Source organism: Fusarium pseudograminearum, chromosome 2 (assembly GCF_000303195.2).
Source record: "Fusarium pseudograminearum CS3096 chromosome 2, whole genome shotgun sequence".
In the NCBI taxonomy this organism is placed as follows: Eukaryota; Fungi; Ascomycota; class Sordariomycetes; order Hypocreales; family Nectriaceae; genus Fusarium; species Fusarium pseudograminearum.
Genome location: NC_031952.1, coordinates 3708526 through 3720655, shown reverse-complemented (window position 1 = coordinate 3720655; position 12130 = coordinate 3708526). Strand labels below are relative to the sequence as shown.

The 12130-nt window shown below is 47.6% G+C and overlaps 6 protein-coding genes across 6 annotated transcripts; 4 read left to right on the top strand and 2 right to left on the bottom strand.

Annotated features, from left to right (window-relative positions):
* Positions 1 to 1116: 1116 nt before the first annotated feature.
* FPSE_06694 (uncharacterized protein) lies at positions 1117 to 1446 on the top strand (the record flags this gene model as incomplete). Its single annotated transcript, XM_009259812.1, has 2 exons — positions 1117 to 1246; positions 1301 to 1446. The coding sequence occupies 2 exons, from the start codon at positions 1117 to 1119 to the stop codon at positions 1444 to 1446; spliced, it is 276 nt and encodes a 91-aa protein (XP_009258087.1).
* Positions 1447 to 2792: 1346 nt separating this feature from the next.
* On the top strand, positions 2793 to 4817 carry FPSE_06693 (uncharacterized protein; the record flags this gene model as incomplete). The annotated part of the gene is made up of 1 exon (XM_009259811.1): positions 2793 to 4817. One exon carries the CDS (start codon positions 2793 to 2795, stop codon positions 4815 to 4817), a length of 2025 nt encoding a protein of 674 aa, XP_009258086.1.
* A 204-nt stretch (positions 4818 to 5021) lies between these two features.
* Positions 5022 to 7066, top strand: FPSE_06692 (uncharacterized protein; the record flags this gene model as incomplete). Its single annotated transcript, XM_009259810.1, has 2 exons — positions 5022 to 5915; positions 5975 to 7066. The coding sequence occupies 2 exons, from the start codon at positions 5022 to 5024 to the stop codon at positions 7064 to 7066; spliced, it is 1986 nt and encodes a 661-aa protein (XP_009258085.1).
* A 143-nt stretch (positions 7067 to 7209) lies between these two features.
* On the bottom strand, positions 7210 to 7641 carry FPSE_06691 (uncharacterized protein; the record flags this gene model as incomplete). Its single annotated transcript, XM_009259809.1, has 1 exon — positions 7210 to 7641. One exon carries the CDS (start codon positions 7639 to 7641, stop codon positions 7210 to 7212), a length of 432 nt encoding a protein of 143 aa, XP_009258084.1.
* Positions 7642 to 8577: 936 nt separating this feature from the next.
* On the top strand, positions 8578 to 10017 carry FPSE_06690 (uncharacterized protein; the record flags this gene model as incomplete). Its single annotated transcript, XM_009259808.1, has 3 exons — positions 8578 to 8686; positions 8767 to 8949; positions 9014 to 10017. The coding sequence occupies 3 exons, from the start codon at positions 8578 to 8580 to the stop codon at positions 10015 to 10017; spliced, it is 1296 nt and encodes a 431-aa protein (XP_009258083.1).
* Positions 10018 to 10454: 437 nt separating this feature from the next.
* On the bottom strand, positions 10455 to 11204 carry FPSE_06689 (uncharacterized protein; the record flags this gene model as incomplete). The annotated part of the gene is made up of 1 exon (XM_009259807.1): positions 10455 to 11204. The coding sequence occupies one exon, from the start codon at positions 11202 to 11204 to the stop codon at positions 10455 to 10457; it is 750 nt and encodes a 249-aa protein (XP_009258082.1).
* Positions 11205 to 12130: the final 926 nt, after the last annotated feature.

The window sequence follows — 12130 nt, the reverse complement described above, 5'->3', positions numbered from 1 at the left end:
TAGTGGTCGACCCAGTGCTTCTAGAAGGGTTGGCAAGTAAAACATGTTGCGCATTGCGGCATCAAATTATCTCAAACGCATATGCCTTGTTTGTTATGGTGTCAAGTCATACGATCAAATAGATCTCATTGAACATCAAGCCATATTGGTTCCGCGTATTCTGTACAGAGTACTGATACACATCAATGCATCACAAGGCCCAATCCCAATCTCGGTAACTCGCAGTCCTCGATGAGTCCGTTTCCCCGTATGAGTTGGCAATGACATAATTCCCTCTGTGCAACGGATTGGTAATCATGCCACCTCAATTGACGCGTGAGGAAATGCAGATTAGCGATTGCAGGTTTAGAGCCAGACGTGCAGTGGGAATCCCGCGGAGAGCTGGGGTAATAAGCCCCAAGATGGATGGATCGCGAAAAGCCGGAGGGAAATGGACTGATGTCCGACTTGTTTTCGCAGTGTCAAAAAGGTTACTGAGTACATAATGACTGACATCAGCTGTTGTTGCCCTGAATATGTCTCAAAGATAATAGTATTGCTCAGGATATGGAAACGGTAGATGGTAAATGTCCATCAATGAACCAGTGAGTTAGTTGAGTGCGGAGTAGATCTGAGGCACTCGGATAGATGGATTGAAACAAAGCCGCATCTCTAGATAATCTTGCTTCACAAAGACGCCATCTCAGTCTCAAAAATCGAGTGATTATTCCTCCACGTTGTCATCTCAAACACTCATCAGTGTCTTGCTTGTTACAGCTGTCAGTGCATTGAAGCATCAGCAGATTCGATACCCAGATGACTTGGGGAGTTGGGGAAAGCAGACCACAACCCCACAGGGTCCACGCCACTTTGTTAGGGGGCTGGCACCACTGTCAGATCTGCCCTGGAAATGGTGGTCTGACCTGGCGCTGCCTCACTACAGCGGAGCGAGCCGACTAAGACGACGTAGAATTAATGATGGAACAGGTATACATTTTCATTTCTCTTGACGAGAACAAATTGATATAAGACAATGGGAGAATCAGTTAATTCAAGAGCATCATTCACTCATCAGCATTCAATTCATCCATCACATCTATCAACTCTCACAAGTCCAACACCAACTCAGCCATCATCATGACTACCAACTCTTTCGGCGGAGCTCTTCCTCGCTTCGACTTCCCTGCTCAACCACAACCCACCATGTCTCGCATTGCGCGCATCAACAAAGCACTTCCAGTAGTCCTGTTCGCAGCCACAGTAACCGGTAAGCCAGCCATATACAACCCGCCCACCCATGTTCTCTACTAATTTTCTTCAGCATTGGCTATCAAGACAAGACAAAACTTCGATGCACCCATCACCACATCAATGTTGTTTGCGCGTCCCCAGAATTTGGTACCTCAAGGGCAACAGGCAAGCATGGGCAAGAGGAACGGCGATGTGGGATTGAAGCCGAATCAATGAGATTAGACATTGCAATCGGCAACAGGATCGGGAAGCATAAGGAAGCGATTGACACAACCATTAGCTATTCAGGCATGAGATTAGGGCTGGTCCCAATACATGACATCTTAATTACTTGCATATCTCAACACAGAAGCATTGTAAGACTAGAAGGCTTCTGGAAATGTGCCCGATGCTACAGTCCCAATGGTGACAGCGATCTTAGATCCCGTGTAAACCACAGCGCGAAAGAAGTGACTTGTCGCATTTGGCGTGGTCTCCTTAAGCCGCGGAATTAAATTGTCTCTGCGGAATTAGTCTCTAAAGCTTCGTTCTAGATAGGGTAAGAAATATTGACCGCTGGGAGCATAAGAGATAAAATTATTAGGTCATCTTATGACACTTAGACTAACCTTCTTAGACTACTTATTTTTATATCCTAAGACTTAGGAGGCTAACTTTTCTGCTACCTACTAGGCTGGTTATGTTGAACCGTTATGTGCAAATTGATCTGTGTATTGATTGTGTTATTGCATGAGCCCCTTTGCGGGCGTTATTTCCCCTCTTTTGACTTAATGCATTACGCTAGTCTATGTTAAGCTTATCTTAGTCAGATAAATCTGTTTATGGGGATCCGTTACCTGGACCGCCCCCAGTGCAGGTAACGGATCCCCTGTTTATACCTCTTTAAGGCTCCTTTTGATAAAATGAACCTCGAACCGGCTATTACATGCTAGCTTAGGTTTTATAGGTTATGTGTCGTGGTATGTGACTGGGTCCGTGCTGCCAGATACCCGGCATTTACCCAGCCTAGTTGCTGAATTGTTGGCGCAACCTCCCTCCATCGACGCGTCTTATGCCCATCTGTTATGAGGAGTCCATCGCAGTCCGAGATCCTGATAATAAGGTTACCATCTTCAAATACACTTTTCAAGCACTACGACTCCAGTGCTTACACATGATCAGTCCGAGATCATCGCGAACCACCCTATCGGGAATGGCATTGATGCCTTCCGCGGCTCTTTTCTCTCGATATACAAGAGGGAGGATTACTGCTGTGTTTTAGATGCCCTGAACTGGCTTGGGCATGAAGGTATGGATGGCAAATCGCTTGATTGCTTGCGTTCCTGCGATTTTTACTGCGATTTTATTATCCAGTTGAACCTTATTGATTATATGGCCTTGGCCTTATTGAACTTTATACTGTTAAACTCATATCTCTGAAAAGATCGAATGAATAATCCATTCATATTGTTGTATTAAAGGGTTTTTTCTGTGCTGCTCTCCTTGGAGATGAAAAGCACCGCCACATTATGGATAGCAAATCAATTAATTCCCTTGTCGTCTTTTCTAACTGATATCAAGATATGCAGGTCCTGACGATTAGTCTTCTATCAGCCCTCTTAATTCTCCCTGCCATTCGCCTTTTACCTTCAGCGACAGGTCATGGGCCCCTCCGAAACGATCTCCTGAGCCTTGCCTCGACTGTAGCCTCTGCCGACTTTGACTTCAATCGCGTCATACCCCTCCTAAGATCAGCCCTTGTCGAAGAACCCAACGATGTCACGATATGGGATGAACTCTACAGCGCCGTTACCGAATCCACCCCGCCTTCTTCAGAGATAGCTTCTTCCATCCAACAGCTGCGCAATACCAGCAGCTTCGCAAACTCGTCCGAACATCGCAAATACGTCGACGATGTGTTAAAAGAGGAGCTTGGCGCTATAGATGTCGGGCTCCCCAATTTTCACAACACATATTTTGGGAGCGTGGCCGATCTTGAGACAACATCTCAAGCGTTCTTTAGCCACTGCCTCGTGGGTAGCGAGCCCTTCTTCAAAGACGGCTGGAGAGGATGGCCCAAAGATGCGAAACAGGACGATGTGTTGAGCTGGTTTGCCGACTTCAACGACAAATTAATGTCATTTGCGGCCGACCGAAAGTCAAACCCAATAAATCGATATCGACGACCGCTGGCAAAGCCTAACGAGTTGATTGGCGGCTCTGTGGGTATACGAAAAATGGACATTGGGTTTATGAGAGATCCACAAGCTGGAAAAGATTCGAGGTGTCACTGGTCCCAGATCCTCGTGCCAGGAGAGCTTAAGAGTAACCCTTCCGCCGATAAAGCTTTAGAGGCCTGGCTAGATCTTGGGAGGTATGCAAGGGAAGTTCTTGCTGCACAGGACACTCGTCGCTTCGTCTTGGGCTTTACTCTCTGTGGGTCCCTCATGAGGGTTTGGCTGTTTGATCGTCTCGGCGGTATTGCGTCCGAACAGTTCAATATCAATGAGGATGGGCTTAGATTCGTTTTCACAATCCTCGGCTTTCTATGGATGGATGACGAAGAACTTGGATTTGATCCAACAATCGTTCAAAAAGATGGGGAAAAATTCATCGAGATCAGTCAGAATGGCTCGAGCAAACGGATTATCATCGATGAAGTGGTGCAGCGGGCTCCTTGCATAGCCGGTCGAGCAACGACATGTTGGAAGGCTCACCCCGAAAACGAACCGAATGTGCTACTTGTCATCAAAGACTCATGGCAATATCTAGAGCGCGACGAGGAAGGCGACCTGTTACGTGAAGCAACACAAAAAGGCGTCATAAATGTGGCCCGGTATTATCACCATGAGGTAGTCCAGGTACGGGGATTAGACGACGATGTTCAAAGCAGTATCAGGCGTGGTCTGGATACTAGACCAGCTGCCGCCACCGGCACAATATCAAACAGAGTACACCGGCGCGTTATCCTCAGAGATTACGGAACTCCTATCTACAGGGCAAGCTCCCGATTAGCTCTCCTTGCTGCCTTCGATCACTGCATTGAAGGGCATGAATCTTTGCACAAAGCAGGCTTCCTACACAGAGATATTTCGGTCAACAATCTCATGATAAACGAGGATGAAAATAACCCCTCGTGGCCTTCCTTTCTAATTGACCTCGACCTAGCTATAAGAGAGCCACGGGACGCTGTCTCGGGAGCAAAAGGCAAAACTGGAACAAGAGCTTTCATGTCGATCGGGGTGTTATTAGACGAGCAACATTCCTTCATGCACGATCTTGAGTCATTCTTCTGGGTTCTATTCTGGATATGCATCCACTATGACGGACCAGACAAATCTAGATCTGTTCAAAGTTTTGATAACTGGAATTTTATTGATACACAGGAACTGGCATGGTCTAAAAAGGGCACCGTTAGTAACGAACGCGATTTCCTCAGGATTATGAACAACAACTTTACGCCATATTACCAACCTCTGATGCCATGGATCAACAGACTTCGCAGGGTAGTATTTCCTAATGGCAATAGATGGCACAGGCAGGATAGTGAACTTTATACCTGGATGAGGGAGGTCTTGCAAGAAGCGCAAAGATCCTTGGAAGCATAAAAGACTAAATTAGTAGATCAGCTTATGCTACTTAGACTATGCTCTTTAGGCAATTATTTTTGTAACCTAAGACTTAGGAGGGTCCGGCTCGGCTATTCTATCTTCCGAGGGCAAAATCCTTGCCGGCGTGTCCATCAATTTCTCTTTTCCGTCACTCCCCAAGAAGTCTATGACGTCACGTAGCATTCTCCAATCTTTGCAATAATGACATTCTCGCTCACGACAAAAATACTGCTCGTCAGCCTTGTCTGCCTCCTCTTCGCAGGGCGCGTGTCAGCCTTTGGTGCGGGCGAAGTGGCGGGAACTAGCTCCTTCAACGGTTACGTCTGGCGACATGGCGACATCGCAGAGGCACTGCGCTATTTGCCTGCGAGCTTCGTTACTCACTATCGATTTACGGCCCTCGAACGACGACAAATATACTTTGGGAACTGGCTGAGGGACTTTTCGCAAATCATCGACACCACTGGCCTCGAGACCGTGCCCGAGCCCGTGTTAAGAGCCATTGTCAGCATTTTGGGTTTCATGGAATTTGGGTTTGCGACCGACGAATTTGACGTCACGCGCGAGAGGCTCGGATGCTACACACACGTCGAACACATCGACAACCCGAAAGGATACCCCGACAATGCGAAAGACGTCGACGAGAGGCTCCGAGGGCCTGTCGACCCCAGAGAACTCGAGTTCGACCCCAAGACGGGCATGAAAAATTACATCGCAAACTCGGGACACGGTTGGGATACATCAGCTGATTACGTCACGCGCCAACTCCGTGAATGCATTCGGCTCGGCCGGGATAAGAACCCCAAGTCGAAGAAGGAAGCCTTTATACATCTCGGCGCAGCACTACATACTCTGGAAGATTTCTCAGCGCATAGCAACTTTACCGAACTGTGTCTGCAGGACCTGGGCGAGTCGGATGTCTTTGCTTTCGTCGGTGATGCGTGTCGCGTCCAGACACCGGGGTGGAGGGGACGAATGGTACCGCCGATTGTGACGGGAACATTTGGCATGCTTGACATCTTCCACAGTCTTCTGGGCGAGGCTGATGATATGGCTGTTCTTCAATGCAAAGGTTCCTTGGAGAACCTGGAAAACGTACGACCACACTTTCCTTTGGAGGCACAAATTGGAGGCACACATGCTAACTTCCGCAGGAGATGAACATAGGCGAGATTGCGTTCCAGCATTTATACGACATCCTCCGAGCTGCCATCGAAGCCCTCAGCAAGCTTGCCTCCAACACTACAATCCACGATCCTATCCTACAACAACTCGAAAGCGTCGGTGTGATGTTCGAAAAAGCAGAAGAATCCAAGAAGGCTAGCACAACAGCTGAAAGTACCCTCGACGCGAATAATCTCTGGCAGACCATCGAGCCCATTTTCTATCTTCACGATCGCATCAAGAAATGGATCCAAGAGCGAACCGAGACACACGACGATGAACCGCTGTCCGAGGATTCAAGCTCGCAGCTGGGAAAATATACCGATCAACTTGTGTTCAAGTACCTCAGTCTTATGATTGAGAGTTCCATTATGCAGTTGCGCAATGCGCTCAAGGCAGCCAAGGAACGTGTCGACGCGGAAGCTGCGAAATCTACCTCCGCAGAAGTCTACCTTGATGGTGAGGGATCGGATCCAAGCCACTCGGATATTTCGAAAGATCATTTCAGCAACGTTCTCAATCAGCCAGCCGGTCTTGTATCAACAGTCACTACCAACTGGACGACCCAGCAGGTGGTGAAATGCTGGGACGATCCCTTCCGCGACGAAGAAGAATCTATCCGCCAGATCCTAACCATTATGCATCACCCTGCCTTCCCAGGTCGCCATAAAACACCTATCCAGAAGTACATGTTCACTGCGGTCGAGGAATGGTGGAATCACAACACTGCTTCGGAAAAGGAGACAATTCGGGGCATGCTCACTAAGGAAAGCGTCCGCAACCGGCAACACGAAAACCACACCCTGACACTCAAAGACTTGGAAGGCAAGAGAAAGGGAGTCGCCGAGTTTCCGGGTTCCCGGCCCAAGATCAAGCAGAAACCCGCCAAACCGTCGCCTTTATCATGGGCTGTAAGCACAGCGAAGACGGATGCCAAATGGATGCTTGGTGCTCTGAAGAGAGGAGTAAGGGATCCCGTCGGAGCAGTTTGCTTTGTAGGTGGTGGCGTGTATATGCTTTTCGTTCAGATATTTTTGATCATCACAGGCGTTTTTGGGCTTTGGAAGGCGAAAAAGGACTGAGGACTAATGAGGTAGAAATGACGATACCCTAAATAGATAAGAGGTATATATTTCATGTGAGGCGTTTAGAAGTACAATATACGAGGAGACAGGCATTGAATTCATTGTATTGACCCCATAGCCTCCTAACGTACCACAATGTTTTAATTGCTGATAGACTCGATAGCGTAACCCTGCTGATCGTACCAAGGACAGTCAAAGTTTGAGATCCAGCGATAAGCAAGAATTATGACCGCTGGGCCAGGTGTGTCAGAAGGCCCGAAGAAGTCGTGAAACAGCTTTTTTCTGCGATAGTCGAAAGGGACCGAAATGTCGTTGTCCCAGTGCTCAGCAGCTATATCGTATAGCTTAGGCTTGTCGATGCATACAATTTGACAACCACTGACAAACTCGTCTATGAAATTGTCCGTCAACCAATCTTCGCTTGGCTCTTCAATGATCACGTTGAAGGAGCTGGGGTTGCCACTGAAGGCTTCGTCGATGACCCATTTTAAGAAGGAGTGTCGGAAGACGGTTTTGTTGCTGTACACAATGGGAAGAGGTACGGGAAGAGGTTCGCGTAGTTGATGATCCATGCTTGTGTATGCAAAGAGATGTCTTCTCTGATGATGCTTTGGATTTTGATTGAGTATTGAATGATGTCTGTGTTAGGACTGCCTTGACGCATTTAGGGATCTTAGGAGAGTATTAGATTAGAGGTTAGGGTAGGAGCCTAAGAAGTATTAAGCCTTGAGATGGGAAGGAGTGGTAACAAGCGACTGTTACTTCCTAGTCCATTGGTGGTGTTTTTGTTTCTGGAATGCCTTCACAGATCTGCAATCACATTGACGGAGAAGATGTTATCCATGACAACAATATCGATGGGTTGAACAAGTATGATTAATTGCAAATGTAATTAAAGAGTAATTAGAAACAATTTAACAACACACCAACCCCCCTCCTAGACCATATACATACTCCTACGCTGGAACTTGATTGCTATCACTGATACAGTCTATTACAGAATACAAATATCGATTCACAGCATTTCCATTATCGCCCACTATCCTGAGTAGTCGCTGCTTTAACCTCGAAGCTACAAGTGTTATCGGTTCACGTTGTTGGTCGCGCAAAGACGCCTGAGCTCCATCTCCTCTGCGCGCGTGCCATCCGCAGCTCGCGCGAGACAGTGGGTCCGGTGTGCGCGAGACAGTAGAGGAAAAGCGCTACTGCAGTGGGACCAAATGTAGGTATACAAGGGTAGTAACTTGGTACTTTATTTTATTTCACTTCACATTCCTCATTCTCAACTTACCTACTTCCTCGCCATCCCAAAATGAATGAATTGTGTATAACAAGGCGATGAATACAATCAATGCGCTCGTCACTGCAACCATTCAGACGGCCTGGCCATTAGCTGTCACGTTACTTGTCTCAGAATTCCTGATCTTGCATCTCTCAGCCGCTTGTTCCAGATCAATTCTTGTTCATTTGAGCCTCCGCTCCACCAAGAGAGGGCGCGTTGGAACCGCATGCGTAACGAACTAGCATCGGAACTTGGGACTACTTTGCCTCTGCCGATGGAGCTGCGGAGATACGTAGCTCAAAGATTGTCGCAAGAGTACGCTGTGGCCAAGAAAAGTACTTGAGTCAGTCGCAGTGCATTTGAATCATCGGTGACGCTTTCATTGCCTATCATCGCAAGTATGTCTATTTTGAAGGCGAAAAATATCTCAGCTCTTTGGCCATTGCCACTGTACTTGATGCTGCCTATGTTATGCCTAAAGTCATCTATATAGGCGAAGACCACCTTGGGATCAGGCAGGTGATATTATCTGATTCATCGACTAGCCCTGAGATCGACTGCATCTCGGGTGTATGGTGGAAAGCAATATTGGTGCAGGGTACGACATTGAAGTTTTACAGTGATGTAAAGACACCCCAGTGCTATGTGTTAAGAGTATACAGCTGACCAGATTTTAAAGGGTGTCAAGATTCGCCAATTAACATATTTTGACGGCTCTGTCGACCAATCTACTGCGCATTTGCCTTCATGTGTCGTTCCACAACACCCGGAGATCCGCTACCGTACACGTCAGTTCTGCCAGGTTCCAAGCCGAGAGCCGCCCAGATTATCAGTATTCCGATATAACAGTCCCAATATTACTGGATTCTCTATCTGCTGCGGCCCTGCTCCCATCGCTCTCCATGCTCACACATCTGACGAGGATTTATCCTTCTACCAGCATGTTTCCGAGTATTCAACTTGGATCTACATGCCGCTTGAGAAGAATGAGCGTATTGTGCGCATCTGGATGCGGGCTCGCAACTGCCTAAATAGAGAAGTCGCTCTGGTATTTGAGACGGATAAAGGGCACACCAAGTTGTTTGGAGCTCAAACAACGCCGAATTTATTGGCTTGTCGATGGATCCTTCTCGATGCCCCCCAAGGACAGCCTGGCCACCTTTTCTTCGATGACAACCCCGATGGTATTCGCTGGATATCTTTAGACTCCCAGCCGCCGATAGGAACCTCACTTCTGCATCTTCCAGTGGCCTCCTGCCCTCATCCATGCTTGCCAAACAACGACGGCTTTATATGGTCCTCCGCTTCTGTCCAGGACGTTGTGAATATGAGGGTCTGTCGCCGCAATACGAGAGATCGAACAGAAGTTATGGGACTTTTGTTTTACTACTCTGATGGCAAACAAGCATCTGTCGGCCAAGTCCGGCTTGACAAACTTGATGAACTCCAGACGATAGACCATTCGCAGTCGCTCTATCTCGGATTTGAAAGATCTAAGAGATGGGCTCCATATATTTCAAAGGTCAGGACCTCAGTCTCTCAATTAGACAACACCGTGAACATGTGGTTTGAAGTTTCGTGGAGCGGTACACTTGAATGGTGGCTATCATGGAGGCAATGCCAGGTCTATCAAGATGGTCGTAAAAGCCTCCCTACCCGATTTTGAGACATTCTTCCTGCTAAGCTTTTCTATCTTTCTGTTTATCTTCTTAAAAAAATCCAAGGTAATTAACATATCCCTCAACACTGACACACTTTTTTCTTTTATTATGTTGGATTCAGAGCTTATACTCTTGTTTCGCTTTATATACCAGCTGTCTTAGACTAATATAATTATAAATTTTGAAATAGGTAATAAGTATCTAATTATACAACGAGTTTCTTGAGGGCATTCGGGGTTATCTAAAATATTCGCCACATCTTGCTTTCGAAAGTTTTATCCTATACCCAGCCACACTGTAACCCTTGAAATAACTGCCGTCCCCTTCCTTATCAAAATCAATACTGTACAACCTGAGCTATAGCTGAGCTAGTATCCATAAAACGGCGACGTTCTTTCGTCAATATTCACATAGAGAAACAGAAAACAACAGCACAGCAAGATTAAGCCTTGCACTTGCGCTCGATGTGGTGCCACTTCTCGCCCTGAGGGCAAGCGCAGGTCTTGTGCTTCTTGAGAAAGTCCTTGCCGGCGTCGTGGCAGATGCACTCCTTCTTGGCCTCATCGTAGTAAGCGTGGCGGCCGCAGTGGTTGAAGATGCTTCGGAGAGAGATGTGCTTTTTGCACTTCTTGTGCTTCCTTTCAAAGACCTCGGCTTTGTTGTGGCAGACGCATTCCTTCTTCTCCTCGCTGTAAGATGCGTGCTTGCCACAGTGGTCGTGGTGCTTGTGCTTCTTGGGGTCGCGTTCCTCGAGGACATCTCGCTCTGACTTGGTCTTCTTGTCGTCCTTCTTCTTCTCAACCTTTGCCTTCTTGCACTTCTTGTGGTGCTTCTCGAAAACCTCAGACTTGTCGTGGCAGACGCACTCCTTCTTCTCTTCGTTGTAAGAAGCATGCTTGCCACAGTGCTCGTGCTTGTCCTTCTTGGGGCTGCGCTCCTCGAGAACGTCTCGTGAGTGGTGCTTCTTGTCTTCCTTAGGCTTCTTGCACTTGTGGTGCTTCTTGTGGTAGGTCTCTCCACTGACGTGGCAAACGCATTCCTTCTTCTCCTCGTTGTAGGAGGCATGCTTGCCGCAGTCATGGTGGTGCTTGCTGCGCTCCATAAGACTTCCAGCCTCGGCGGCAGGGTTGGCCATGGCAGCGACCGAGGTCACGGCGAAGACGGCGCCAAGGAACAGGTTGCTGAACCGCATGGTGAAGGTTTGTTGAACTGGTTTGTGTGTGTGAAGTAGTAAGCTGATGAATGGAGAGTGAAGTGGATGTTGATGTTTGACAAAATGGAGGATGCCAAGAGCTGTATATATAGGAAAAGAGACAGACTAGGATGCCTCCAGGTACAATACGCTGCCAACAATAGCAACACTGTAATTTTAATTCTCTTAGAGTAGTCATACACGTCTGCGGCGTTGATTCCATTCTCTCTCAGTATGGCTCTTGAAGGCCTCTGTGATACTTTCCGACTCGGAACTCGGACATGGTCTGGACCCGGTAGATCGGCAACTAGTCAATTTCCCCCATAGTCTCTCTCCCTACTCCTCGTATCCGGGCCCAAGCTAGTGGGTGGCAGAAACGTTGGCCTCTGAGCTTTAGGTCACAAAATTAAACGAAGCAAAAGCATGGCCTAAATGCTATAAACTGACTCGCTAATTTTGTCTCCTATCTCTCCAGCTTCTGATTCCCCCTGGTGCCGAAGCCTCGGTACTAACTAGCGGCATGCAATGACGTGGATACGTCCAGAAGATCGCCTGAATATCATCGGTACTAACGGATCCATCCACCGGCAGTGCATTCGACAAAGGTCGCTCGACTGGCTGACTGGGCTATTGAGGTGGAGTAAGGATAGGACGGTATCCGGGGCTATGGCGATCCCAAAAGTTCATGCACGGCAAAGCTAAATCGCAGCACTATGTTTGAAGGCTTTCATGGTATTGAGCGCAAAGAAACATGAAAGCTGACGCGGCTTGTGGCTGTGTTTTGGACTGCGGGCTTTCCTACGGACATGATCTGTTGCAACTCATCTTAGGTGAGACTATGGTAAACATGCGAGATTTAGGATTAATGGAAGCTGCCTCCAGGGTAGTAAATGGCCATAGAATGAATGCAAGTCCGGTGAATGGCT